The sequence below is a fragment of the Talpa occidentalis genome, unplaced genomic scaffold, assembly GCF_014898055.3.
Source record: "Talpa occidentalis isolate TD23 unplaced genomic scaffold, MPIMG_talOcc4v2.1 talOcc4.9, whole genome shotgun sequence".
Classification (NCBI taxonomy): Eukaryota; Metazoa; Chordata; class Mammalia; order Eulipotyphla; family Talpidae; genus Talpa; species Talpa occidentalis.
In genome coordinates this window covers 116,342,842-116,370,635 of record NW_023605305.1, presented here as the reverse complement: position 1 = coordinate 116,370,635, position 27,794 = coordinate 116,342,842, and the positions used below count along the sequence as shown (strand labels likewise).

The following is a 27,794-nucleotide window of genomic DNA, read 5'->3' as shown; positions in this document are numbered from 1 at the left end:
TCCCTGCGCACGAGGGCCCTCGCCGGGGTGGCTAGAGCTGCGAGGCCGCCTCCTGGAGCATGGCCATGCCCACCCTCAACACCGCTGGCCCGCCACGGCGCCCGGAGCCGCGGCCTTCCCCGGGGACAGTGCTGGGGCCAGGCCTCCGCCCTCGCCGGCCGGTCTGAGTGGACATGCTCTCTAAAGGACGCGGGGTGTCTGGGCCCTCCGACTTTTGCCCCCGTTGTGACGCTGCAATCGCTCACTATGTCGGCACAGACAGGTCAGTCAGACGGCACTGACCAACCGTTCCCCTCCATGAGCGGCGTCAAGGCCCTCCCCACTCCCTGCCCATGATGGCGGCACTGACCTGCCTTTTCAAAACAGTCAGTTTTTATTTTAACAATTGCAGTTTTTTTAACTGAGTGCAGCTATCCCCCATGGTGGGAAGACTTGCTCCCCAGCATCTTCCGCGCCGATGCACCCCAGCCGCCTCGCCATGCTGGGGCCCGGCCGCGGCGCCGTGTGTCCAAGGCCATGCTTTGCACATTCACCCTTTTTTTTTTTCAGTCATGCAGTTTGATTCTTCCAGAGTATCTTCCAAAGCCAGATATAATTTTATTTTGCTGTTTGCCCGATTTTCAAGAGTTTTCTTGAGATGAAATTTACGTGCCCCAAATATTCGATGGTTGTCAGCAGTCACAGTACTGCGACATCAACACCAACATTTAATTCTGAGACTTTCCATCCTCCCAAGGAAGACACCCTGTGACCCCCCCAAGCCCCACCTCACCCCGGACAGCCAGCGCCTGCCTCCCACTCTGGACACCGCTGGCCCGTGAGGGGTCTCCGCAGGCGCCCTGTCCGACCCCTTCACCAGCGCGTCTTCAGGGCACGCCCCCGCAGCATCGGGCAGCGCCCACCCATCCCACCCCCATCTTAACCCACACAGGAGACACCCACGTTTGCCCGCCTGTTGGCAGTGGGGACACGGCTGCCCCCTTTCTGATGACTGCCCTTGAGGGGGTGCTGGGGCCGCGGGCCACATGTGATTCCAAGTCTTGACTTTTGAGGGATCCCGAAGTTACTTTCCAAAGCGGCTGCATCTCCCATCCAATAACAAATTTTCATATTGATTAAATATTTTCATCAATAACAAACTTCACTGCGGAGGTCTGAGCCGTGCCCAGCTGCCCTGACAGCTGACGCTGCTTCTCTGTGCAATTTTCTGCTTCCACGAAAACGTGACTTGCAGCTTGTCCAGGGTGGCTGGCGTCACGCGGGCTTGAGCTCTGCTACCTTGTGCTGATGGCGTCTATGGGAGCTACCAGTCATGAACCGAAGGAAAGCATCTTACTTCTCCTTACTTGGGGAGCAAAGACAGGTGTGAGCAGATGACAGGCGAGGGCTGAGTGTACAGGTCAGCGCAGCAGCGGCAGAGAGCGGGGCCGGAGCTGCGCCCTGCTGGGGTGAGACAGACGCGCCCTCCCCCCGGCCCTGTGCCTCTCGCCTGGCCGGTCCCCTCGTTTCTGTCTCAGGGATGCAAGCAGAAGCGCTCCTGGGCCAGGCTAACTCGGGCCTGGCTGCTGAGGCGAAGCTGTGACTTTTCACAACTCTATGCGTTTTAAGGGGGGGCGACTGTCCAGTGGCTTTTGGGGAACTGAGGATCTTAACCCATAAAGAACATTTGCGAGGACAGTTACTTTGATGCCACAGAGGAAGCCCGCAGGTCCCAGGCCTTGGTGCTGGAGACACCTCAGGCACCCCACCCCCCCACCCCGTCTAAGCTGTAGGGACCGGGAGCACCCCCCCCTCCAGGCCTAAGCTGCCTCTGCTGTGGGGAAGCCGCCAGCCAGCGGGTAGGCCTGGTCCCACATGAGCCAGCAACAGAGACTGGAAGCGCGGGGCCAGTGGCAGCGTCTGGTGCCCTCTCCAGGGTTTCCTGGAGACCCTCAGAGCAGCCTGTGGGGCAGACACAGCCAGGCCGAGCCCTGCCCTGAGGCAGGACCGAAATGCAACGGCCGTGGCCTCAGGCCACTGGAGGCTCCAGACAATTACACGCCAGCCTCCCTCGGTTGCTGAGTGACCCTCAGGCATGACACCCCCAAGTCAGCCCCCGGGGGGGTCTGTCTCCTTCTCATCTGCATCCTCCTCCTCCTGACCTACCAGCTCTCAGATCCTGGCGACTGGCAGCTAATGGGATGCAAATTGCACACACCATCCAAATACAAAGACACGCATGTTCCAATAGATTAGTTGATAATTAGGCTTCAAATTACTAATTAATTCAGTTTGAAACATAGTCAAGTAAGTGGTGTGTTTTTCTTCCCCTTCAGAGGAATAACACGATTTATAAGATGATAATTTCTAGAAATTCTGCCACATAATTAGCCTGTGGCCGCGGAGAACTGACCTCCCCGCGAGTGTGACGAGGAGATGGTTCCCGAGGCAGAGCCCAGGGAGGCCTCCAGAAGGTTCACCGAGGGGCGGGAGGAGCATGCTGACCTGACGTACTCTCACCCCCGTCAGAAGGCGGGGGCTTCATGCCCATCCTCCTCGCTGGTCACTGTGGGGCTGCTTTAGGGCCCCGATAACCAGCTTTGGGGCTGTTGGAAGGGGAGCGGCAGGAAGGAGGCTGTGGGTGAGGAGGGATTTGTGGGCAGGAAATCAGCGAAAACACCAGCTTTGCAAGGCCAGATCAGCCGGAGCCAACCCCACGCCACCCAGCGTGTTCCTCCTTCGCAGCGGGACATGTGGCCCTGGCTCCAGGCTCAGAGGGCCGCGGGGGAGCAGACACATCACTAGACACACCAGGGGTCGCAAGCATCCTCCACGCGCAGCGGCGGGCCGTGCTGGTGCTCCCGGCGGTACTCCCTGTCAGTGCTCCCGGCCGGTGCTCTGCTTTGCCGCTCTATGAGAAGTGACAGCCAGTGCAGGGGGCAGGGAGGGTGCGCGTGTCTCCTTTAAGGGAACCTGCGGGTTCTGAACCTGCTCCCCGTCCCCCTCCCTGCGCAGGGCTTCATGGACATCGACTTAAACAAGTTCAAGGAGAGCGGCGCGAACGTGACAGGCTTCCAGCTGGTCAACTACACAGACACGGTCCCGGCCAAGATCATGCAGCAGTGGAAGAGCAGCGACGCCCGAGACCACACCCGCGTGGACTGGAAGAGACCCAAGGTGAGGTGCGGTGCCTCCGGCCCGAGGAGGAGATGCTTCCCTGAGCGAGGGGCCCAGGGGGCCCACAAAGAGGGAGAGGGCCGAGGGCCAGAGTGATGAGGGCTTAGCAAGACGCTTCACAGTTCTCTCCTGAGAATAAAATCCAGGCTCAGGCAGCAATAGCGCCACAGTCACCCAGCACCCAGGCTGCCGCCCACCTTCTTGTTCCAGTCTCAGCCTGCGGCTGCTGCCTCAGAGCCCAACACGGCTGCTGAAGCGCCAGCCATCACCTCAGTCCTCTGCCCAGCCGAGAGGGAAAACTAAAGCACAACTGCTTCTCTGTAGAGCCCTTTGGGAAGTGGCAATGAATTTTCCACTCACGTGCTACTGGCCACCTCTCGGGAACGCGTCCCTACCAGTTGTGGAGAAGCCAGAAGCGTGACTCTCTCTTCTGGGCAGGGCTGCTGCACAGCGGGGGCAGGGAGGGGAAGGGGTGGCATCCGCGCCCACTACTCTGTGCATGGAGGCCCTGCCGCGGGGGCCGGCCCTGCTCTGCTCAGCCTCTCGGCTCCTGTCAGGCAGTCCAAGGAACAGCCCCCGCCCTCTGCTGGGGAGACGCGCCCCAATTATCATGCAGACTGCTCTCAGCAGCCAAAGCCTGCAGCCAGAATCTATTTTGTTTGCTCTTCCTAATGTCTCGGAATATGGGGAGCAGGCACTGCCCTGCCTGCCCTTGTCAGCTCTGCGACAGGGCTGTGTGGGAGCCGTGCGGGAAGCATTCTGAGGCCAAGTTTGTTTATCTGGGGCAAACACGGGCTCCTTGGCGGCTTTCTCTTGCCACTCAGCCCGTTCTCTGCGAGCGGCAGTGTTTACCGAGTGACGGCTTCCACGCCACTCGGGCCCAGGCTGACTTAGCGATCCAGAAATGAAGACTTATTTCAATAGGCGCTTCGGCAAACAAAGCCACTAAGCGCGCCCTAAAGCCACCAGGCAGCCGCAGAGCGGGCGCCCGGCCGGCGCGGGGGGGGGGGGGGGGTCCCCGCAGAGCGGAGGGGTAACGTGGTAGCCGATCTCTTTTTCAAGAGTAAGAGGGTCACAGTTAAAATTGGGGCGACACTTTCCCATCCACGCTACAACTCTCTGACGCGAACTAGACCGTGCCGAGGGGCTAGTCACGGCCCGGGAGCGGGGGAGAGGCAGGGCCCGGGCCTGGGACGGGCCTGTCGCCTTTCACCAGCAGCTCAGCCCATGAGTCGGGGGTAACTCGAGAGTCCTCGCCAACGAGTGAAAGGAAAGCTGGCAGCCCATGGCCGCCAGAGGGGGGGTGCGGGGGGGCCTGCGGGAGCAGGGCCCTGGGCGACTTCCCGCCGCAGTCACAGGGCACACGGCACAGGGGAACCCAGGGGTTTTCCACAACGCATGTGACCTGCAGATGCCTCGCGGACACCCCGGTGGGGCGGGTGGGAGGCGGCAGGTGGGGGCAGCCCCTGTGAGGCCCTCCCGGCCCCCACGGCCGCCCGTCCTGCCCACCCCTGCTCGCCTCCCGCCTCCTGCGGGCGCTGACGCCCGACTCCCCACAGTACACCTCCGCACTCACCTACGACGGGGTGAAGGTGATGGCCGAGGCCTTCCAGAGCCTGCGGAGGCAGCGGATCGACATCTCCCGCCGGGGGAACGCGGGGGACTGCCTGGCCAACCCCGCCGTGCCCTGGGGCCAGGGCATCGACATCCAGAGAGCCCTGCAGCAGGTGAGGCGGCCGCGGGGCGGGGCAGGGGGGGCAGGTCACGGTGTGGGGGGGGCTCGGGCTCAGGCACAGCAGCTGTTTGAAGAACGGGGAGGCCGGGCCTGGCGCCGTGGCCCGCGGGCCCCTGCAGGGACGAGCGCAGACGCCCAGGTACCAGTTCAAACGCAGGCGCGTGGAGCGGTCATCCCTGTCCCTTCAGGGCCACGTTTTCGGCTTAGGATTTATTCCGGGCAGGTATAAAGGGGGTGAGACGCGCAGGGTGAAAGGAGCCGTCTTCACCGACTCCCCGAGACCGCCCCGGCCCTGACTTCCCAGACTGCCCCGGCCCCGTGTCCACTCCAGGTCCTGGCTTCTCCACTTTGCGGCCATCAGTTCTGTTTGTCCTTGAGAACGGCTGAGGCACAGGGCAGGGACAGGCCCGGGGGCCCCAACGGCTCTGCTCTGCGCTGCAAAGGCCGGGCCAGCAGGGGACACGCGGAGCCCGGCCCAGCCAGCAGCGGTGGCCAGTGCCCGGCAGCACTTCCAAGAGCGTGCAGGGGACCCGCGGTCCCAGGTGCCGGGCTGGGGGCCCGCGGCGCCCCCACCGGAGAAGGTGGCTCCTTGTAGGTGAGCCCGTGGTGCACAGCAGACTCACCCCCAAGTTCAGGGGGGCTGGTGGGCTTCACCAAGCCCTGAGGCCTCAGGTCCCCCTTGTCAACCACTTGATCTCAATAGGAGCTCGGCGCCCCGAGGCCTTGATGTGATTCATTTGAGAAGGAACCAGGGGGGCCCTGGACTGATCCGTGTCACAGGCCTTGCTGGAGCCGCCCCCTGGGCTCAGGCCAGGCTGCCGGGCGCGAGGGCCCCTGCTCCCCGGCCCAGGTCGACCATGGGGCTCAGGCAGCTGGAGGCCTGAAGCGTGAGCCGCCCAAGGCCATGGGGCTGAGGAAAACCGGGCAGTCTCCGGGGCCCCATACTCACCCTCTGCTCCCCAGGGGCGAGCAGCCGGTTCAGGCACTGCCGCCCGGAGCACAGTGGGCGCCTCCCCTCGCTCCCCACCTGAGGGCTCTGGGGGTTCCTGGAGGTGGTGGTGACGGGGTGAGAGCTGGAGGGGCGCAGGAGCCCCTGCTGAGAGCACAGGGGTGCCGGGGCGCGCGCTGGGCTGCAGGGGACGCCGCTGGGCAGGGGTAGAGGGGCCGGCCGGGCTCGCTGCTCATGCGGCTCTGCCTTCCAGGTGCGCTTTGAGGGCCTGACCGGGAACGTGCAGTTCAACGAGAAGGGCCGGCGGACCAACTACACGCTGCACGTCATCGAGATGAGGCACGACGGCGTCCGCAAGGTGAGAGCCCCCGCCCCGGGCAAGGCCGCCAGCCTCAGGGAGCAGCCCCGTCCCCTGCAGGCAGGACCACCGGCCTCAGGGAGCCCGGATCGGCGCTGCCAGCTCCCCTCTCCCCCACCCGATCTGCTCCCCTGCCAGATGGAGAGGAAAAGCTCCACCTTCCCCGGGTGAAGGCCCCGGACTGGGAAGGGACTTCGAACCCCTCCAGCCCTGGGTGGAAACCGCGGCCATGGCAGAGGGGTCCGAGGGGCGAGCTTGAGATGGCGATGACCGGCGCGCTGTCCTCCCCGCCCCCCCCCGGGCCACGCCGCCCCTTTCCCGCACAGAGGTCGCGCGAGGAGCAGGCGGTCACGCGTGACGCGCGCACCTGCGGGGTCTACGACAGCCCTCGAGTCCGCTCCCGGACGCGAGCCCCAAGCTCCGCCAAGATCCTAGCTCTGATTTACTTCCAGATGGAACCAAAGTCACTGTCCCCCCCACACACAAGGGTCCTCTGTTTTAAGGACCCCAGTAGCCGGGCAGGGCCACCCAGGTGACCCAGGAGTCTCCCCACAGGATGTGGCCACAGCGGCATCTGCAGTGCCCCTTCTGCCTGGCGGGGCACCATGTTCTTGGGTGAGCGGGTGGAGTGTGGACATTTCAGGGCTGGCCCCGCCATCCGCTGAGGCTGGGTGGCCCCGTCCCCAAGCCGTCCCCCAACAAAGCCCCTCGTGTCCGTGTCCCCAGAGCACACCTGCCCAGCAGGAGCCCCACACTCCCCTGGTCCCAGGCACACGCTGAGGACGACTGCCAATGCCCGTGCTGGACGCTCTCAGAAGGCACCAGGGCGCCTGGCCGCCTGGGGCTGCAGCTCCCAGGATCATGCCTAAATTTCAGCAAAACTTGGGGTACAGCAGGACACTCCCCCCAGGACTGACCGCACAATGAGGGGTAACCCTCTGACGCCACCCAGCTAGAGTTCAGTTTCCCCAGGCTCCTGGCTCCTGTGTCAGAGAATATGTCCGCTGGGTTCCTTCACCCAGCTGCCATTTCCACAGCTATAAAATGGGGGCACTGGCAGTGCCCAGGGGTACAGTGGGTGAGCAGCTGTCAACAGCACGGCCCCAGCCTCTCTCCTAGCTCACTCAGGCTTCCTCAGGGGCGGGGGGGTGGCAGTCATCTATGGCTGTGCCCTCCCACGGCTGCCCCCTCACTGCTCCTGGCACCGGCATCTCCTCACCACGCACAGTTCCCAGGAACCCCCTAGGAGGAGCGCCGTCAGGACCGAGGCAGCCTTGTTAAAAATATAGACCTCGGGGTCTCGGCTGGGGGATGAGGGTCTGGCTCCTGCACATCTGAAACGGCCCTGCAGCCTATGGGCTCACGGGGCTCTGGCACTCTGGTGAGAGATGCCCGCACCAGGGTCACCAGGTGTAAGGCCAGGGCTCAAGTCTGGGCTTTCTTCTTTACTGGCCATGTCACCTTGAACTCATTCCTTAGCCTCCCTCCACCTCAGGTGCACCCCCCAGAAGAGGGTGGCAACCCTTTGTCCACAGGATCGCTGTCAGGAGTAGATGAAGCAATGTCCACTTTGCCTATGGCCTGTGGCGACAAAAAAGCAGCACCTAGTGTGGACACCAACCCATGGCCGGATGGCTGGTTATTTGGTCGGTCGGTTGGTTGGTTGGTTGGATGGTTAGTTGGTTGGTTGTTTGGTTGGCTGGTTGGTTGGTTGATTGGATGGTTGGTTGGTTGGCTGATTGACTGGATAACTGGATGGTTAATTGGTTGGTTGGTTGGTTCAATGGTTGGATGGTTAGTTGGTTGGCTGGCTGGTTGGTTGGTTGATGGCTGGTTGGTTAGTTGGTTGATTGGATGGTTGGTTGATTAGTTGGGTGATTAGATGGTTGTCTGGTTGGTTGGTTGATGGCTGGTTGGTTGGTTGGTTGATTGGATGGATGGCTGGTTGGTTGGTTGGTTGAAACTCCCTTCGTAGACCACAGGGATCTTATGTCAGCCTGGAGTTGGAGTGAGTCAGACAATGGGGAGGGATAAATCGCCCACAAAAATAACATAGTAACCCTAAAATCCACAAGCAAATGCCTGTGCTTTTTTTTTCCGATCCTGAGGCTGTTTTTCAAGCTACTTGCCAATGACTAAATCCTTCCTTAGAATGTGGCTTAGGCAGTCTTTGCTTACAGGGGACCTGACTTTCAGAAAATCAATTCCTCCGTTATCTGTGGCTTCAGGCCCTTTTCTCGATCAGTTCCCAACAAAGGAATTTCTGAGACTCCAGGGCAATCTGGCTGCGCCCCGCCTGCAGTGTGCGATGAGGAAGGGCTGCCCTCCTGGCCCTCGGTGCAGCCCGCTGCTGGGCCCGCACTGTGCTTGGGGCGTCTGCCCATCACACTGCGGGGTATGGGTGCCAGGCCCGGCGCTGCTTCTGCACAAGCCAAACCCTTAGGAAACCCCGTCAGAGGCACAGTGTCACCACGGGGCGCTGGTTTAGGTTTTCTGCCCAGATAAACACCTTGTCAAATCCAGAGTCACACATTCTGATATGCGGCTGCCTGGGAGACAGGCAGGGGTTCTCCAGGCAACTCACGAGGGCCCCAGCACCTTGATCGCCTCTGCCCCTCGCTCGGCCCACAGCTATCTCCGGGCCCGCTGGCAGCATCCGCCATTTCCACCTGACTCGGGGCTCCCCCACCCCGAGCTTGTCTCTCATCCCCAGTTCTATCTACCCTGTGCAGGGAAAGACGGAGGTGACAGAGAGCCCCGTGGCTGCCAAAGGGATCTCGAGTCCCCAGGTGCACACGGCCTCCCACGCCACCTGTCCTGAGTGCGCCTCTAAACCTGTGGTTCTGAGTTGGGGCACCGAGCCCTGCTCGGCCGGCAGACGCAGCTCAATCCAGCCACTGCTCCCTGCTCCGCTGCCCAGAGCTCACGCCCGCACCCCCGCGCCCCTCGCCAGTCCTGGCGGCTGTCTTCCCGGCCCCACGAGGCCATTTCCCACCACAAAACCAGCCAGGAAGTCTCAGTATGTGTCGAGCGGGCTGCCTGCCAGCTCAGGTGAGCACTCACGGCTGAGGCTGGTCCAGCTGCCCTCCTCTCGCCGGCCACTCCCAAGGCTGCACTGGCCTCTCTGCCCCCAGATCCCAGAAAGCCCCTTCCTCGGGGCATCTGCCCTGGCTGTTCCTCTTCCCCCCCCCCAGCCCCCACCCCCGTGTGGCTCCCTGCGCTGGGCTGGGCTGACCACCTGGTCTCAGCAGGCAGCGTCTCTGATGGGCCATCTGGGTGCCCAGGCCTGGCCACGCCGCCTCACGCCTCCGCTCAGCCCGTACCCGATGCCGTCCTCCTGCCTCTTGGGTCCCGACAGGGTGACAGGCTTCCAAACCCAGCACCTGCCTGTCCCGCACCCATGAGCAGAGGGGGTTGTGTTTTCAGATGGCTGAAGTGGATCAAAAGATGCCTATTTCATAACATGTGGAAACGGTATGAAATTAAAACTTCGGTGTCCGTAAGTTTCCTGGGCACACAGCCACACTCGTTGCTGAAACAGCGCTTCTGCTCCGCACCCGCGGCCCCCGTGCAGCCCCCCAGGACCAGGCACCACCGCTGGGCTGGCTCTCGCCGAGGTTCCCGAGCCCCGGCCGGCTGAGGTGCGGTGCCCTCGGGGAGTCCTGGGGGCCGCATGCACTGGTGCTGGTGAGCCACACAGAGAGAGGGTCGCCAGAAGGACAGGCGGGCACCCGGCCGCGGAGAAACAAAGAACAGCCGCCCCACAGATCTGGCGGCAAGTGAGAGGCTGGTGGAGATAACACTTCCAGGAGAGCTCAGATTAAGTCGCCTAAGTTCAAACTCGCAGAGTTCCACCCGCTTTAAGTGTGCTGGCTCGGCTCCAAGGGCCGGAAGATGTAATTGCTGCAGGTAACTGCCAGCCACACCCTCTGCCAGGAGGGCGAACCAGCGGCCTCGGGGGGCATGGCAGTGGGGAGCTACACGCTGGCTTGGAAGTGATAATGAGGGATCCCATTTTTGGAGGCCGGGGCCGGGTCTTGAGAGGCGCCTCGGAGCGCGAGTGTGTAAATCTGATTTGAAGACAGTGCGAGGCAGACCCATTCCGTGCAGGGCTGTGATCTTCCCTTCTTAGGCTTCATCCACTTTGAAAAAGCTCAGATCTATCACCCAGACTCATTTCCTCCACTCAAAGAGCCTTTGGAGGCAGAAGGAAAGCGGGACATGAAAAGTGATACCTGGCCCCGGGGGGAGGCCCCTCGCTGTCAGAATTGTTTAAAGCCTCTCCCGGACGGCGGGCCCCCCTCTCTGCCCAACTCCTGGCTCTGATTTACTTTCAGGTGGAATCAAAGTGGCCTCAGCCGAGAATCAAAGGCTGTGTAATCACAGCCGCGGCTCCGGAAAGGGGGGTCTGCTCTCAGCAACGAAAGGCGATGTCATTCGAGGTGTCGCCAGCCTTCCTCTCGGCACCCGGCAGGGGCTCACCCGAGCCCCAGGGGAGCGGGGCCCGCGCTGGCCGTTCGGACTCCCCAACATGGTCTAATTTCCCTAAAAGGGGGCTCGGAGTAAAATGAGCTTGGTGCTGGCCCTGGCCAAGCCCTCCAGCTTCCCGCCCAGGGCGGCCGCATCCCAGCCGGCGCGACGGTGCATCCAGGACCCCAGGGCACGCCCGCTGTGCTGCGAGCTCGGAGGCCCGCTCGCCTCCAGTCAGTCTCTTTCTCAGTCATAAAAGTCTGCTCTATGCAGATCTATCTTGCCTTTCTCTCTACTTTTCATTGAAATAACTGACACCTGAGAGCAGTCCTCACGGGCTTGAACCACACACCCTAGGACAGCGGCCAGTGCGGGGGTCACACTGCCAAGCGCGTTGGGAAGGGACCCGCAGTCTCCACCGCTTTCGGCGGCTGAGCCCATTCAACGGTGGACCTTGAACGAGAGGGTGGCCGCGGGCAGCCCAGCCCGGCCGGCCCCACCTCGTGAGGGCCGCTCTCCAGTTTCCCGACCACCCGGCACGGCCACGGGCCCCGCTCCCCGTGTCCACGCGGGGGGCCCCCCAGTTCTCAGCGGCGGTGACGCGCAGGCCGGTATCCGTGCTGCAGAGCGGGAACCGAGGCCCAAAGAGGTCGAGCCTCTGAGCATGGGGTCGCGTCTCCCGGTGCACGGGCGGTTCTCAGAGCAGGCGCTCCACCTCTCGCTCCCGGGACGAGCTGCGCACGCAGCAGGGGCCATGGCTTTGCGTCCCCCACCAGAGCTATCAAACTGGACTTCTGAAATGCAAATCCTCCTGGATTTTTTTAAAAATTGATGTTGCCCCGGGGTTTTATTATAAGTGTGACTGGAAATACCGGGTAAAATAACCATCCCTCGTGAAATTAAGTTGAGATGGAAAAATACAGTTAACCTAAAGAGAAACAAAGGGAAGGTGTTGTTTGAACTTGACCCCGGCTGCCAGCAGAGAGCTCATGAGGGAGAGGTTCAGGCGTAGTCACGGGGGCGACCGAGCCAACGTGGTGAGGCCTCCAGGGGCCGGGCTGGGCTCCCGGCCCGCCTCAGCCTCTCGCTCCATCCGCCCCTCGCCCCTTGGAGCCAGGCGGTCCCCTGCCGGATGCGGGGCCGAGCGCCCGTGGCCTGGTCTGGAGCCCTGGACAGGCCGTCGCGAGCCCTGCCCACCCGTGTCCTCCCTCTCCTTCCCCGCGAGCAGATCGGCTACTGGAACGAGGATGACAAGTTTGTCCCGGCGGCCACCGATGCTCAAGCAGGCGGCGATAACTCGAGTGTGCAAAACAGAACATACATCGTCACCACCATCCTCGTGAGTCTCAGCCTTCTTCGGGGTGCGCGGGATGCAAGTGGGACCCACTCAAAGGTTTTCCCAGGGGCTGTTATGCCACAGAGCAGGCAGCGGGGGGGCGGGGGGTGCAGGGGAAGGAAGGCTCCAGGAGCAGGGGCGCTGGCTTGGCTCTGGCTCCGGCACAATTTTACTCCATGGCCCTGGACCCGCCCCTCGGCCTCCCTGGGGCCGTCGTCTCCAAGACAGAGGCTGCTGTGGTAGCGTCACACCCCACACTCCGTCGGAGACGCCCCACCACAGCCCCCAGTGTCCGGCACTTCAGCACCTGTTGGGGAGGCTGTTGTCACGCCCAGACCTGGAGTCTAGCTTGACTCGCTCCCCCATCTCGGCGCCCCAGAATTCCCTCCAGAGCACACAAGCGCCCCGCCCGTGTCCTGAACAGCTGGCGCCACACTGGGTGATGCGGCGTCCTTGTCTCAACGACATCCGCGCCCTGACCCCAGAGGTCTCGTCCTGGGGGCAGGACGCCAGGGAGGCCCCGTGTGCACCGCGGCCGGAGCGCTCCCCGCCAGAGCCGGCCGTCACCACCGCCCCCCCCCACCCAGGAGGACCCGTACGTGATGCTCAAGAAGAATGCCAACCAGTTCGAGGGCAATGACCGCTACGAGGGCTACTGCGTGGAGCTGGCCGCCGAGATCGCCAAGCACGTGGGCTACTCCTACCGCCTGGAGATCGTGGGCGACGGCAAGTACGGCGCCCGCGACCCCGACACCAAGGCCTGGAACGGCATGGTGGGCGAGCTGGTCTACGGGGTAGGTGCCCGCGGGCGGGGTGCACTGCCGGGAGGGGCTGGGCGGCGGGCGGGCGGGCCGCGGTGCCCATGGGGCCCCTAGCCCTGTGCTGTTGCCGGGAAAGACAAGGACCCCAGAGTTCAGCGTCTGGACCTTCTTTGTGAACGTCCTGGACACTCCCAGCCAAACACAGCCGGGCTCATGGCCGGGTGATGTCCCCCAAGACGTGATGGTGCCCGTGGCCAGCACGCCGTCCAGCACCTTCCCTTTAGCCAGGCACCGCCGGGTCGCCTGCTCCACGAGCGCCCCTCCGGCTGCCTCCCACCCTCCTCCGAAGCCTGATCAATGTTACTTTCTCCAGGGGGTCATTTCTTTCTCCCCAAACCAGGACTCAACCTCCCTTTCAGCTGCCCTGCTGCCTGTAGGGTTGGGCCCCACGCTGCGGGATGGCGGTGCCTGGGGCAGCCATCTGTGTGGCGAGCAAAGGCCCGTGTCCCTGTCACCACCACGCCTGGGGTGACGCCGTGCACAGCTGCCAGGGAGCCTTCAGCGAGCCACGGCTTTGAGGGGCCACCACATACCCAGATCCCTTCAGCTGCTCAGGGAACAGGCGAAGAAAAGTATCTGCCCTGGCCCAAAAGCGCATCACACACGTGGGGTAGGAAAGCCCAGGAGGGTGAGCAGTTGAAGCCTCCTGCCCAGTAGCAAGGGACAGCCCACAGGCTCCTGGTGGTTCAGCCACCCCGAGCAGTGGCCACCTCCACGGGGGATGCCCCAAATGCACACCCAGCGGCTGCGCGGGGCGGTGACTCTGGAGGCCAGTCAGGAGGCAGGAGTAAGAAATGGGCGTGTGGGGCCGAGTCGTGGGCGCTGGGCTATCAGGAAGGTCCTTGAGCACAAGGAGGACAGGAGGCCACAGAGAACCGGAGAGGGACCCCCGGGCGGCCTCAGCAACGAAGACCCTGCCCCTGGCAGGGTGTGTGTCCACTCTGAGTCTGGGCAGCAGGAGAGACCGTTTAGGAACCTTCAAGCCTCGTGTGGGGGCGCGAGCTGTGGGGGCCGAGGGCACGCTCGGGAGACGGGAGCTCAGAGGACGCCCCGGAAAGAGGCGCCGGGGGCACCTGCGTAGGCGGGGACAGGTGGAGGCGGGAACGGAGCGCCGCTTCCTCTGCCCCCTCCCTCTCAGCCGGGCGCGTGCTGGAGACAGAGACCTGCCTCTGGAGGCGGTTTCCATGGGAACCTCCACCAAGCTCTTAAGGTCATCCCCATGGCAACTGCTGTCAACTTTCTCTCTCCAAGACCCTCATCTCCACCTGCCCACCAGGGACCACGGGCCCTGAGGACAAGGACGAGATGCTGGTGGATAGAACACCCCATAGCGGCCCTCAGCCGGTCACCTGTGGCCGCCTCTACGGCCACTGCCCCTGAGCTGACCCACCAGCCGGTCCCTCTGCCCAGGGAGACCACCTTGTAGAGACTGTGCGGTGACCCCCGCAGCTCGGACCTTCCACGGTCCTTTCCTGCTCCCCGAGGAAGAACAGAAGGGCCTGGGAGGATCTCAGCCACGGGCGACCAGCGGGGTCCGGAAGACTCCCTCGGGGGCCTCCGCGGCCACCCTCCCTCTGCTGTGACACAGCCTTGACGTCCTGCAGCTCAACCGTGTTGTGACCGCGAGGGTGTCAGTCTCAGGACACGGGCCCCGTGCAAGCCACGCCCCTCCCTGTCACGCATGGAGGACACCGCCCTTCCCCGGCCTGCGCCCAGGACACCCGGGGGTGGGGGAAGGGGGCAGGATCTCGTCACAGCACACGCCGCTGTGAAAGCAGAGATGGGGTGCAGCTGGCTGGTGCCCCAGAGGGACACGCCAGCTCTGGGGCTGGGGGGCCAAGGGCAGCAGGGCAGGGCGGGGGCGCTTCTGCGCTCACCTGCTGCCGCTCCGCCCGGGGCACAGGTGACGCTTGTGCTGTGACTTCCTGGAGCAGAGCGAAGGGACTTTGCACAGACTCCTGGCTTTGAGGCCCAACTCCGCAGACCTCCAGTGACGTGAAGCCTACAAGCCACAGATCCCGCCAGGCGCTGCCCCAAAATGGGCTGGGCGGGAACAGCCACCCGAGGGCGCAGAGTGGTCTCCACCCGACGCTTGTCCCCCTGCGCAACCCCCACCACAGCATCAGAGCCCACCACGTGCCCAGGCCCGCGTCTGGACATTGCACCTTTTGTTCTGGGATCGCAAAGTTGCTGGTTCTCGATGTGCAGTCCCTGGATGGGCCCAGCAATGCCACCGGGCATGTATGAGAAACGCACACCCTCAGGTCCCCCCAGACCCCGCATTGGGAGCTCTGCCTGCAGCTCTGCCAGTCCTGCAGGCGACCTGGTGCTCCCTAATCAAGCTCCAGAGGCACCACCGCTGCAGCTGCAGCCCTGAGAGCCCCACAGGGCTCACACCTCACGCCCGCTCAGAGACGCCCTCGCTGCGCATCCTGCCAAACGGGGATGCAGACATGACAGTGCCTGCTTTAAAGAGGAGGGGCCGCGGCCCAGGGCCACCGTCTCGCAGAGCAGCAGCTATGACTGGGGGGGGGGGTGCTAAGCAGCCCCCAGCCAGCGTCCAACAAGCCAAACCGCTGCTCTGACCGCACCCCCACCTGTGAGCCGGCTCTTCTCCGCGGAGTGAGGCCCCTGGCTTGGCGCCTCCCTCGAGGTCTCGCTGAGAGTGCACCCCTGGTCTCAGGCCAATACCAGACCCCTGAGACCGCCTCTGCATGCCCTCCTGGAGGCCCCGTGCCCGGTGGGCTGGGGAGGTCGGGGGAGCCAGCCCCAAGCTCTGCTCACAGCCGCGCTCCCAGCACCCACCATGGCAGCGCACATAGTAACACCCGCCGCAAATATGCCCCAGGGAAAAGGATCCCACGTTCCGAGGAAGGCACCCGGCAGGTGCAGGTGAAGCATGCACCCAGGAGACAGGTTCTCTGGTTGCCCAGGGCTCAGCCCCTTCTCCCGAGCCACATCCAGGGTCCCGGACAAAGCCAGGCCGTGCTCCAGGCAGCCCCCAAAGCCTCTACATGCTCTCCCTGCTGGGCAGACTGGCCCTGTGCCCCCAGCACCAGCCCTCCTCTCCCTCTGCCAGGACGGGCCACGGCGGGCCACCGCAGGACAGCAAGCATCGCCTCTCGTGCCCCACATTTTGTAGCCTTGTAAGTTATCCAGAGGATTGCGGTGGTGCTAGGGAAACAAGGATCACTACACCTTCACAGCCGACCGGTCTACGCCAGGCTTCTCGCTCCCAGAGCCCCTGCTGCTGCCCCTGGCCGCCAGGGCACCCGGGAGCTCTGCTCCAGCCCACACCAGCACACGAGGGCAGGTGGGGCCTCACCCGTGGGCACCTGCCGGAGCCGCACTCCTGACAAGCCCTTGGCAGGCCAGGGCCCGAGCAGACTCCAGCGCGTCTCACGTCAGAGACACACGCGTGGCCACAGCCCAGGAGCCTGTGGGTTTCGGGATCTCTTGATCCCAGGCCAGCAGGGCAGGGATGCCACTGCCACCAGGGAGAGGTGGAAAGGCAGAGACAGCCGGGGAGCCCCCGTGCTGGCCGCGCGGGAGGGCTGGCAGCTGGCACCTTTCGATGCTACCACCTGCTGGACTGGCGCACACACTGAGTGACTGTGTCTGTCTCAGCTGTCTTCTCGCTCAAAAAATTAGTCGTGATGGCCTTTACCGTCTCTCTGCCAAGCCAGATTTCCATGCGGCCCTCCCCAGGGCCAGAGCCAGCGTCCCCACCATGCCGCGCTGTCCCTCGGGCCAGGCGAGCCCCTCCCGGCCCCTGGAGGCCTCTCCCTCTCAGGAGGCGCACGGCCAGCTTTGCAGACTGGGCGAGTGCATGAGTGTGCATGTGTGTGACCTCAGAGACAGAGCACGGGCTCAGGAGGGCCCCATGGGAAGGGCCGAGTGCAAGCAGGAGGGGCTCTGTGGGGCTGTCCCGCGCCCCACGGGGACCCCTCGTGATAGTTGCTCTGAACAAACTGACACGCGGCGGACGGACGCGCCTGCTTCGTTCCTCGGCCCTATCGGGGGACTCACCCCCACGGCCGCATGGGGGTTTGCCACGTAGCCGGGGCGATGGGCGCGGGGCGGGGGCAGCAGAGCCTGGCTCCCTCCACGGCCCCTGCGGCAGGGTGAGCAGGCGCCCCTCGGGCGGGGCAACACAGAGCGTGCCCGGGAGACATGGGGGCCACGGCCTGAAGCATCTCGGGGAGGGGGGCTGGCAGGGACGCCCCAGCTTCCTGGATCCTTTAAGACGCAGCGAGCGTTCTCAGGGGAGAGGCATGGTGTCCTCCGTGCGCAGCGGCCGCTCACCTGCGCCGCCCCGGGCTGTCTTGCAGAGAGCGGACGTGGCGGTGGCACCTCTGACCATCACGCTGGTGCGGGAGGAGGTGATAGACTTCTCCAAGCCCTTCATGAGCCTGGGCATCTCCATCATGATCAAGAAGCCGCAGAAGTCCAAGCCGGGCGTCTTCTCCTTCCTGGACCCGCTGGCCTACGAGATCTGGATGTGCATCGTCTTCGCCTACATCGGCGTGAGCGTGGTGCTCTTCCTGGTCAGCCGCTTCAGCCCCTACGAGTGGCACAGCGAGGAGCCGGAGGAGGGCCGGGAGCCGGCGGCCGGGGACCAGACCAACGAGTTCGGCATCTTCAACAGCCTGTGGTTCTCCCTGGGGGCCTTCATGCAGCAGGGCTGCGACATCTCGCCCAGGTCAGTCGCTCGCTCCCGCCGCGTCTCGCGGGCCGGTGGGGAGCGGGGGGGGGCTTTGGGAGTCGTGCGCTCAGTGTCCCAGCGTGGTCAGTGTCCACCAGGTGGGCCGACCCGGGCATGGCTCCGGCCACTCTGGCTGGCAGCTCTGGCACCCGGTGCGGCATGTAACCCTAAGGACGGGAGGGCCCGGGAGGCCAGGCAAGGTCTGGGCGTTGCCCCCAAACAGAGGCTAAGGGGGGCTCCTGTGCTGGCTCCACCTGGACACCCTGCAAGGCCGCTGACTGCTGGGCCGGCAGCAAGGGCAGAGCCCACCCGGGCGGCTGCTGAGGGGGCTCTCTCTGGGGCCCCGGAGCGCCTGGTCTCTGCTTCTCTGAGAGGCTTCTCCTTCCCGTGGTTCTGGGAACGACCCGGAAAGCCCCCTGGCTGGAGACTCCGGGGGCGGGGGTCGAGGGGTCAGGTCAGCGAGGGCGGCCCCACCAGCCCAGCCGCCCGCTTGTCTGCCTGCGATGGACTCGGACGCCTTCTTTTGAGAAGAGGGTCTAAGCGAACGGGGGGAGGGCAGGGGCATAACGGGGGAACTGCCGTCAGTCGCGTCCAGCTCCAGCTAGTGACCGCCAGCCTTTCCTCTTCTGTGTTCATTCTTGCCGCTTCCACATGAGAGTAAGCCTCGCTTCGCTGCTCGGCCAACTTCATTTCACACACCTCAGCTCACTGATTTTCTCGTCCCTCATCCCTCCTCGACCCCCGTGTCCTCGCCTGCTCGCCGGCCCCGGGTTCTGTGCGCTCTTGGCTCTGCCCAGTCGTCCCGCGTCCGCGCCCCGCGTCTGTCCTGGTCGTGCTGACCAGCGTGTGCCAATTGGGCTTCTCTGCGGCAGCATCCTGCCCCACCCGGGGACGCCGCCCTGACTGGGCTGCTGGGCGGCCGCTGAGGCTGCTCCCTGTCCCGGCGCTGCCAGCCAAACCGGGTGACGCTGCAGAGCAGGGAAGCTCCAGGGGATGGCGTCGCGCTGTAGGCAGGCCCGGGAGGGAGTGGCCGGCCCCCCTGCTGTTTCCACTGCAACTTTTAGGGCCAACCCGATCGCGCTCCGTTTAGCAGCGCCCGTCTCATCCCTTCGACCGGAGGGCAACCCGGACTGAGCGGCTTCATCCTGGAAGGTCCACGTCGCACGCACCGCCAGTTTACCCAATGGGTCGGCTCCCACGTCCCTCACACTGCCTTTGTCTGGGAGGCTCCCATGGGGGGCGGTGCAGAGCGCCGGGTCCACGGGGTGTGCCTGGCGCTTGGCTGCCAGGCAGGGCTGTGCACGTGCTCAGGCTCAGGGCAAAGCCACCCCAGCCTCTGCCGACTTTGGGCTTGTAAGCGCCGATATCCCAGTGGGACAGAGTGCCCCCTCGGGGCCCCGACGGCATAGGGGCTCGGCGCGACCAACTCTGACCCTCCCGTCAGCGCCCAGGTTGGCTGCGAGGCGTACGCAGATGGCGAGATGAGGGTATCACGGGCCGCCTCTGCCGCCTGCTCTGGGCGCCCCAAGGCCGGATTTGAATGGGTCTTCCCGACTCTCCATCCATGGGGGGCGGGGGGCGAGCAGGATGTGGGTACGGAGGGGCAGCACCAGTGAGGGAGGGATTCGTCCTGGTCGGGCCACCCTCGCTGCAGCCCCGCTTGCGGCCAGCGTCCCCCTTCCCTCGGCAGACAGCACTGACGGCCCGGCCGCACCTGCCGCCCTGTGCTAGGAGCCGGCCGCGGCCCGGGGCGGGGCCTCGCTGTGGGGACGCCAGGCTGTGGCAAGGCCGCTGGGGACAGCCGCTGTGTGGTGCGCGGAGGCCGAAGGGGGCCGCGGCGGCTGGCGGTGCGGGGTGGCAGGCCCAGGGGCTCGCACGGGCTCCGAGGGCTTCTCTCAGGCACGGGCAGGCAGGAAGGCACCAGGCGCGCACAGAGCTGGGGCAGCTGCACGTCGGCCCGGCTGTGGGGGTCAGACGTGGAGTTTCACTCTAAACACACGGGGCAGACACGGGCGTTTAGGTGAGGGAGGGCTGTTTGCATGCGACGGTGCGGTGAGGACCGGTGAGGACACCAAGCCAAGGGCGGGGCGGTGAGGACACCAAGCCAAGGCGGCACCACGCAGCGGGCAGCAGAGGCCCCACGGGAGGCTCGAGGGGGACCCCACGGACAATGGGGTGACCAAGAAGGAACCGGGGGCCCCGCTGGGGGTGCGTTCTGTCTCAGGTCACGAGGCCGTGTCTCCGGCCAGTGGTCCCCCCAGGCTCCGGCCCTCGAGCAGGTGCAACAAGCCTCTCCCCCGCCCACTCCCCGCTCCTCCCCAGGGCAGGGCCTTCCTGGCTCCAGTGAGCTGTAGGGGAGCGAGAGGGTCTGGGAGGCCCTAGGGGAACGGAGGAGGGAATCACACGAGCGCTCAGACTAGGCTGCGCTGGAGGACGTGGGAACGCGGCCCGGGGGGACACCATCGCTCCAGCAAGAGGTCTGAGCGGGGAGGGCGGCCCTCAGGTGGCTGAGAACTCTCTGCCACAACGCAGCTAATGCATTTGTTGGGGACCCTAAAAATGATCACCATGGGAACCGGAGGCCAATGAGCAGAGGCCGACACGCCAGCCAATGACGGCCTGACCCTGCAGCCCACACGAATGCCATGGCAACCAGGATGCTGCCCCAGGGCGAGGACACGCCTGGCTTCCCACCCCTGCCCCCTCCCAGCGCTCAGCCGGAGTCACTGCTGCATCTGCGGATGGACGGGAGCTGAGGGGAGCCGTCAGGGAAGCTGATGGCAACAGCCTGGACCATAAACTACTTCAGCACAGGCTTGTGAGGATGCGGGCGCACGCCGCAGGAACAGCGGCACCAAGAGGCGCGGCCTCCGATGCCGCAGGAGTATGACGGCGGCTTTGGGTCTCAGGCTGGTTCAGGGGTCTCCACTGGACCCCTGCCTCAGAATCACCTGGGACGGCAATGGAACACGGGTCCCCAGGCCCCGCCCCAGACAGTGGGGTCAGGAGACTGCCCCTGGAGAGAGGAACACACGGTTCCCAGGCGCAGCCCCGGCAGCGGGCAGTGAAACCTGAGCTGCTGGACCGGGATGCTGCCCAGGGACCACTTTAGAAGCACAGAGCCAGTGCAGGGTCAGCAGGTATGGTGCACAAGCACAAGCCTCCACCTGCCAGGGCTGGCTGGTGCCCAGCTCCCCTGCAGGTCAGGACCCCCGGAGGATCGCAGGCATTCAGACAGCCCTCCCTCCTCTGCCAATCACGTCCCTTCCTTTCCTCAGTGCCCCGGCCCCCGGCGACCCTGTGTCCCGTGCCACGAGCTCTCTGGGGCTCCCAACTTGCATCTCCCTATTGGGCGATGCCCAGCCCCGGCCAGAGGGCACTTGGAGGCTGTTCCTGGGGGGTGGCCACCAGGGCTGTGTAGACTAGAGGTCTGAGCCGCATCCCCGGCCCAGCCCTGGCTTGCTCTGAGCTCCAGCCTGGGCCAGAAGCGAGTCTGAGCACCTGCCTGCCTCCCTGGCCACAGGCGTCCTTTGGGGAGTGGCCCTTGCGGCTACACCTCACTGCCCCTGGGCCCGCTCCCACCTCCCAGGCACCAGTCGGCTGCGGCATCCCCAAGGGTGGACACTGAGGTGCAGGGCTTGTAAATACCTGGGTGTGCCCAGCGATGGTGAGGGGCATGCATGCTGGAGCTCCGCCAGGGCCACCAGCCTCCCACACGGGCCTGCCGTGTGCCCTTGGGACCCCGGCTTTGCGCTCAGAGCCCTAGCGACCTCGCCGCCCGCCCAGCCCCCCAAGCCAAAGGCACAAGCAATGGCCACTTCCCTGTGCTCATGATCGGTGGGTCAGGGAGTCGGGAAGGGGTGGGGCTGGAGTCTGTGGCCTCGGCTGGAAAACCTAGAAAGCTGATGGCCTGGGGGCTGGCGCGGGAGCCCCGGCCACTCGCCCTCACGGTTGCTGCCCCAACACCTGCCTGCTCGTGCCCGCTCTGCGTGGCCCTCCCCCAGCAGCCCGCCGGCAGGGCGCCGAGACACACCCAGAGGGACAGACCCTTCGTGACCCTCCCGCGGAAGCCCAGGGTGTAACCGGCCTCAGCGCCAGCCCAGCCGTGTCAGAGGGCAGGACGCGACTCAGTGACCGGCGCGTGTGACACTCACATGGAGATAAGGAACGGGGCAGGGGCCTGGCAACATGGGAAGACGAGACGGCTACACCTCCCGTGTGAGTGGAGACAAAGCTCCTGGCGTCACGGTCAGGATTAAACGGGCTAAGGTGGGGACCGCGCCCGGCCCCGTGTCTGAGGCAGCAGGGACAGGCGCCGCTCCCGTCCTCCGCGGGAGGGACACGCCCAGACAGCACCGGCGGGCTCACCGGGCTCCGCGCAGCCGGGCTTGCGACGGCATGGCCACGGAGGTGCCGGCGACCATGAGCGAGGGTGTCCATGGACTGGCTCCTCCAGGAAGCCGCAGGGGCCTCACCCCAGCGCATCTGTGGGGTCACCTTGCCGTCGGCTCCGGGCGTCCAGGGCTGTAAGCCGCCAGCTGCCGAGCGGCACAAGCCCCAGAGTCCAGCCGAGGGCACCTGCTATTGAAAAGGTCTCAAGTGACCCTTCACGGGAGCAATTTTCAAGGCTCTGGTGTTTGGATTCCAGCCCCTTCCAGGACATGCAGGCGCCTGAGCCTCATCATAATCCCTGGAGACAAATAAACAGCGGGAGACACGAGAGCAGGAGCTGGCCGTTGGCAGGCGAGGCCGAGGCCGCAGACTGCTCTGGACTTCGGAGGCGCCCTCTGAGCCCTGCTCGCACGGCCCAGGCCCAGTGCCTCAGCCGGTCAGCTGTCAGCGCGCGGGGCTGCTTCCCTCCCAGCAGCAAGAAGTAAGGCCTCGGGGCTGAGGCAAGGGGCCCCGCTGCTTCCCCGCCCACCACGTGAGCACAGGGGCCATAGACGCACCACGCACCGCCCTCCTCAGCCTCAGCCCGTCTGACGACCCGGCGTCCTGCAGGAGGCGTCCCCGGGCCCTGGGTCAGTCTGAGCACCATGGGGTCACGTGGCTGCCGAGATGCTTCCAGCCTAACCAAGGAGACGAGACCTAAGGAACAGCCCAACCGCGGCGCCATCCACGGCCCCCGAGGGAGAGGTGGACACAGGCGGAGGTCGGGCCGCGCCGGGCTGGGGAGCAGAGGAGTGGACGCGGCTACACAGAGCAGGTCTCGGGGTCCCCCAGGAAGCGAGCGCCCCTCTGTGCCCCGCGTCTGTGCTGCAAAGGCCGAGGGGGTTTTCCCACTTGGGAGGAGATCTGTGCTTCACTTTTTTAACTTTTCCCTCTTCAATGGAGACAGCACGCGAAGCAAGGACGCTCTTTTGAACCCGTTTGTCGGCCTGGCAAGATTTAACTGGAGTTCGGTTTTTCCTCATATCCGCCCCCAACACACAAGCGATGCTGTTTAAATGCTACTGTAGCATCACGCACAAGTGCGCACATCACAACGCAATTTTCGTAACACAAACGCCTGTGTGATCAGAGCTCAGAGTTAGAAAGAGAATAAAAACTAGACTTTGGGTGGCAAACATAACGTGGTATGTACAGATGTTACTACAAGCGGGTGCACCAGAAACTGATATAATATTATTAACCCAATATGACTTAAAAAAAAAAATGACAAGAAGGAAAGGAATAGTCCTGTTCTCTGTCGTGCCCGCGCTACCTTCTCCATGTTCTCCCCCAGGACAAGAGAATCTTCTGCCCTAACTTCGGATATCACAGGTTAATGTTGCCAGATGAGCACTCCTGGAATCTCACCGATAGAACCACATGACATTCCCTCTTTTGTCTAGCCCTGTCATCACATGCACTGGCCATTTATTTTCACTGCTGTATAGTATTCCAGCCCACGGATATACCAGACCTTATCTGCTGATTAGTGAGTCTATAAGTGTGACTATCCCTGCAGACAAGCATTTGGGTTGCTCCCAGAGTGAGGTCATCATAGCTAGCACTGCCATAATGTGTTCGTGAAAGTCTTTTGAGGAACAACATGAATGTCTCTGGGTATTTGGCGAGGGGCAGAATTCCGAGGCCCCGCGGTGGCGGGTTCTGCAGACTGCTCTCTGAAGCGGGTGTGCTAGCTGACACCTCGTCAGCAACATGCACGTGTCCCAGATGGACCACCTCCGCCTTTTCATTTCGGTAGCAGGTGCGCTGTAAAGTCACATCGTGCTTTTACTCTACCTCATGACCAGAGCCGTCTTCATGGTGACTGGCCTTTCATAAAGGCTCTTTAATGAAGTACCTTTATTGCTTTCCCATTTTCCCCTCAGGTGTCTGTCCTGTTCTCACTGTGCACGCTGTACACCCTCACATGGGCGCCGCTCAGGTGCGCGGTCCTCACTGTCTTCTGCTCCGGGGCTTGTCTTTCACTCTCTTGGTAGTGCCGCACGGTGAACAGAAGTACCTACTTTTAGTGTCGTCCGTTTCTTTTTTCCCTTGCTCACGGATAGTCTCTGAGTCTTGCTTAAGAAGTCTTTGCCTACCTCCAAGTCATGAAGACAGACTTCTAGGGTTTCTTGTGAAATTTTAACTTGCACATTTAGACGTGTGTGTTCTACAGGTGTGTGCGAGGAGAGGGTCAAGAGGGTGACGGTGGTGGTGGTAACAATGGTGGTGGTGATGGCGATTATTATTACTATTATTCACACGGTATCCCATGTGCAGCTGCCCCCTTTTAGCGACACAGCCATAATGACGGAGGTCTGTCTCTGGACTCCTGAATCTGCTCTGTTGATGTATTTGTCTATTCTAGTCCCACATGCCCCGACGTAGTTACTATAACTACAGTAAGTCTCCGTAACTGGTAATGGAGGCCTGGAGGCACCTGCTCACGGGAGCTGAAATGGGCTGAGGCTCCCATCCGGGCAGGGGCGGCGTGGAGAGTGTGGCTGCAGCCCGCTGCAATGTCCCCTGGCTGTGAGAAACTACAATGTTGTTGGAGTACCCATGATTGTGGTTTTTCTCAAAGGTCCAGAACAAATCGATAGCTGAGACTCCGCGAGTGATTTTCTAGACAGTGCTTCAAAACACCTAAAAGTGCTGGATAAAGCTCAGGACACTTCTGAGAAAAAGGCATCCTTCAGCATCCAAACACAGGGCTCACAAAACCCTAGAGGCCGCCCGAGAAGAGGGACGGAGCGTCCGCTCTCATTTGAATTAACCTGAGAGGAGAAACGGTGCGTCCAGTGAGAGGGAAGGTAGTGGGGAGCAGAAACGAAGTTACTGTGCATTCAGAACATGGCTCCCTGTCGGTGCGTAGCCTCAATGTGTGAAGAAAGCTGTGGAGAGCGCGAGCTTATGGAGGATGAAAAAATTAAGGCTGCAGCTCCCTTTTTCAGGTAGCACGCTTGTGCCAGTTGAGTCTAAGGTATTACTGAGTAATGACTGTGTGGGGCAATGAGACCGAGTGGTGACTCACCCAGCTACCCGCACATGATAAAAATAAAAATAACTCACAGGGAAAGCAAACCCTTCCATACTCTTGAACCACACAGAGCAAAATCTGTTCTGTGCAAAATTTTGTTCCATTTTCTCTTGTGAATTTTGCACCCCGCTTATGTCAACTGTGGTGAAAACTCAGAGCTTTGAAAACAATAAACAACATTCCCTTTCTGTTGCAGCAAAACAAAAGCCCCACACTCAATAAATCAAAACTATACCGGCAAAAATGGAACAATTCCATCATTTGATGAAACCTCTAAAACCCGCGCATTTATTTCAGTGCTTCTGCAAATAGCTCGATCCATCAGTGTCGGGAAGGATGCGTGTCAGGCACCTGGTGCACACACAGGAGGGGGCTGGGTGAGCAGTGGGAGAATCTCCACGGGGCTGACATGTGGTCTACACACACACACACGCACGCACGCACACAATTACTCCCTCAATCCAGTGGGGAAAACCATTGGCCAATGGCCATTCACGGTGCGCTGGCCCTCTCAGCCCTGCCCTCCAGCCTCAGAACATCTCCACATGCTGTTACAGTGGCTTTCTCAAAACCTGTCTCCTAGAGTTTAGCTTCTGTGATATTTTTGTGCATAAAAATTATTTAGGAATCCTGCTAAAATGAGGATCAAATTCAGTAGATCTGGGGTGGGGCCTAAGGGTTTGCATTTCTAACAATCTGCCAGATGAAGCTAAGGCTGCCGGTCCCAGGGTGGCAGGCTGGGTGAGGAAGATCCAGCTGCCCCTGAGCTCTATGAGGGTGAGGAACTCATCGTCCCGCCCGCCAGTATACCCGCACCTGCACAGTGTCCTGAGAAATGGCAAGGAGCAGAGCAAGTCAGTAAATGTCTAAAGAGACAGCACACGTGATTGGCACTTACTGAGGCATTTCTGTGCTACATCCTTGAGGGAAACTCAACCGTGTGGGCATAAATATGGAAAGACAAAGAGTCAGGGCCTAAGGAACAGGAGGATGGGGAGCTACAGGCAAGAAAACAGCATTAGATTATGATAGTTTTGAAAGCCAAGCAAAGGACTGAATATTATGCACGAAATAAAGGACAAGTCCATAAGTTCCTAAGTCGGAGCACAAGGACTGAAGGCTTTCTTTAGACACGCTTAATCTGCGGGCACTGGGCCGCCTGGGGAAAAAGCAGCAGGCGGCCTGTCTGAATGAGCCCACAGCGCAGGTCAGAGCCCAGCCCAGCTCCCGGCAGCTGGGGGGAGGGAGGCCTGATGAGCCCGCCCACACTCCAGTGGCGTGCTCCCTTCTCACCTCTCAGACAGCATCTGCTCTGACTCAGCCACGCAGCGCTGGGAACAAGCCGCAGCCATTTCAGGGTGAAGCTCTCAGGCTCTAGGCAGCCAGCACGTGGGCTTTGTCGGCCAGGAGGTCAGATGGGCCAGAGGCACCGTTCACGGGAGGAGGCCTGCCTGCTTCCGGGCTCTCTCCCCAGAGCCCACTCAGCTCGTTTCAAGTCTAGCCCTTTAACCACCTGGATCAGGCACTGTTAATTCTTTCCCCACACTGGGGATAAAGCCTAAGCCTATTAGCGTGGCCTTCAAAGCCCTTTAACAGCAGGCACCCACGTTCCTGGTGGCTTCTGTCCCCCTGCGTGTGTCTCACGCGCTCTCTCTCCTCCTCCTCATCTCCCTCTCTCTATCCTACATGCCAGACTCCCTCGTGCTTTGTCCCATCCCAAACTCCTCAGCCCTCTTTGAATGTGCACATTTGTCTCCGCCTGCAGTTCCTCCACCCCTTTATGGTCTAGGGGGATCATTTCCACAATGAGCTCAAGTGCTGCATTCTCTGACGGTCTCTCCCAGCGCCCCCCACCCCCATTCTCCTGCTGGGACAGTCGGTGGCTCTGCCCCAACCTCCCAGGTATTTTCCATGTGTTCCTATTAATTCTTAGGACATGGCCTTTGCCTCTACAACTCTCTCTTTCCCTCCGCAAGAAAGTGAGCTCCCTAAGAGCAGAGGCCAGTGTGTACTCATCCCTCTGCCCCAGTTCCCAGCAGAGTGCCTCTATACAGCATTCATGGAGCCCAGCGATCCACAAAGGTCCCCTAAAAGAAACCAGGAACATCCGTGGGAGTGCCTTGATGGTGGCAGGCTATTCGGAGTGTGAGAATCTAAAGTGAGCCAAAGAATCCTCTCCGTGCTGCTGAGGACAACAGACAGATGGACACAGGCGAGGCTCCAGCACCATGGAGAGCGCCCTGGCCGCGCGGTCCCCAGACCGCCGCGCCCTCCCTGGGTCGCCGCCTCAGCACCATGGAGAGCGCCCTGGCCGCGGGCCCGGAGCCGGGGAGTCCGCCCGCTGGCTGCTGCTCCTTCATTCACTACCTGGTAGAGCAGACAGCAGAGGCCTTGTTCAAATGACACCAAATTATTTACTTTCTGTTAATGTCAATTAAAAGCAAGTGACAGCAGGCACGGATGTTACTCTGTGAGGAGCCATTCCTGAAGAGCCAGGCCAACAGGCACGTCTGCGCTCATCGGAAGCTGGTGCAGCACATCGCGGGCTGTGGTGCTGGACTCAGCCGCTCCTTGATAGAGTCATGACGACCAAACTCGATTTTCATGGGTGTCAGTCTCCACTTAAATGGCGCCTGTAAGCACGGGTCCGTCAGAATCTGGAAAGGCAAGTGCTTCGCCACTTTCCCTCTGCCAAGTCCCTCCTCTCCAGGGAAATCAAGTGAGTGAAGCAGATTAGACTTATAAAGACGGCAGCTGAGCTAGTCCTCCTCACCAAACGGAACATTAAACAAG

General features: G+C 62.4%; 1 protein-coding gene across 3 annotated transcripts in view; it reads left to right on the top strand.

Annotated features, from left to right (window-relative positions):
• Nucleotides 1–27,794, top strand: part of GRIA1 (glutamate ionotropic receptor AMPA type subunit 1) — a 122,335-nt gene that overhangs the window by 64,231 nt on the left and 30,310 nt on the right. For all 3 annotated transcript variants that reach the window (XM_037501273.1, XM_037501274.1, XM_054691785.1), the window contains exons 6-11: nt 2,995–3,156; nt 4,716–4,883; nt 6,094–6,198; nt 11,897–12,007; nt 12,592–12,798; nt 17,157–17,527. In XM_037501273.1, coding sequence (XP_037357170.1) covers nt 2,995–3,156; nt 4,716–4,883; nt 6,094–6,198; nt 11,897–12,007; nt 12,592–12,798; nt 17,157–17,527 — 1,124 coding nt within the window. The remainder of the gene's footprint in view (nt 1–2,994; nt 3,157–4,715; nt 4,884–6,093; nt 6,199–11,896; nt 12,008–12,591; nt 12,799–17,156; nt 17,528–27,794) is intronic.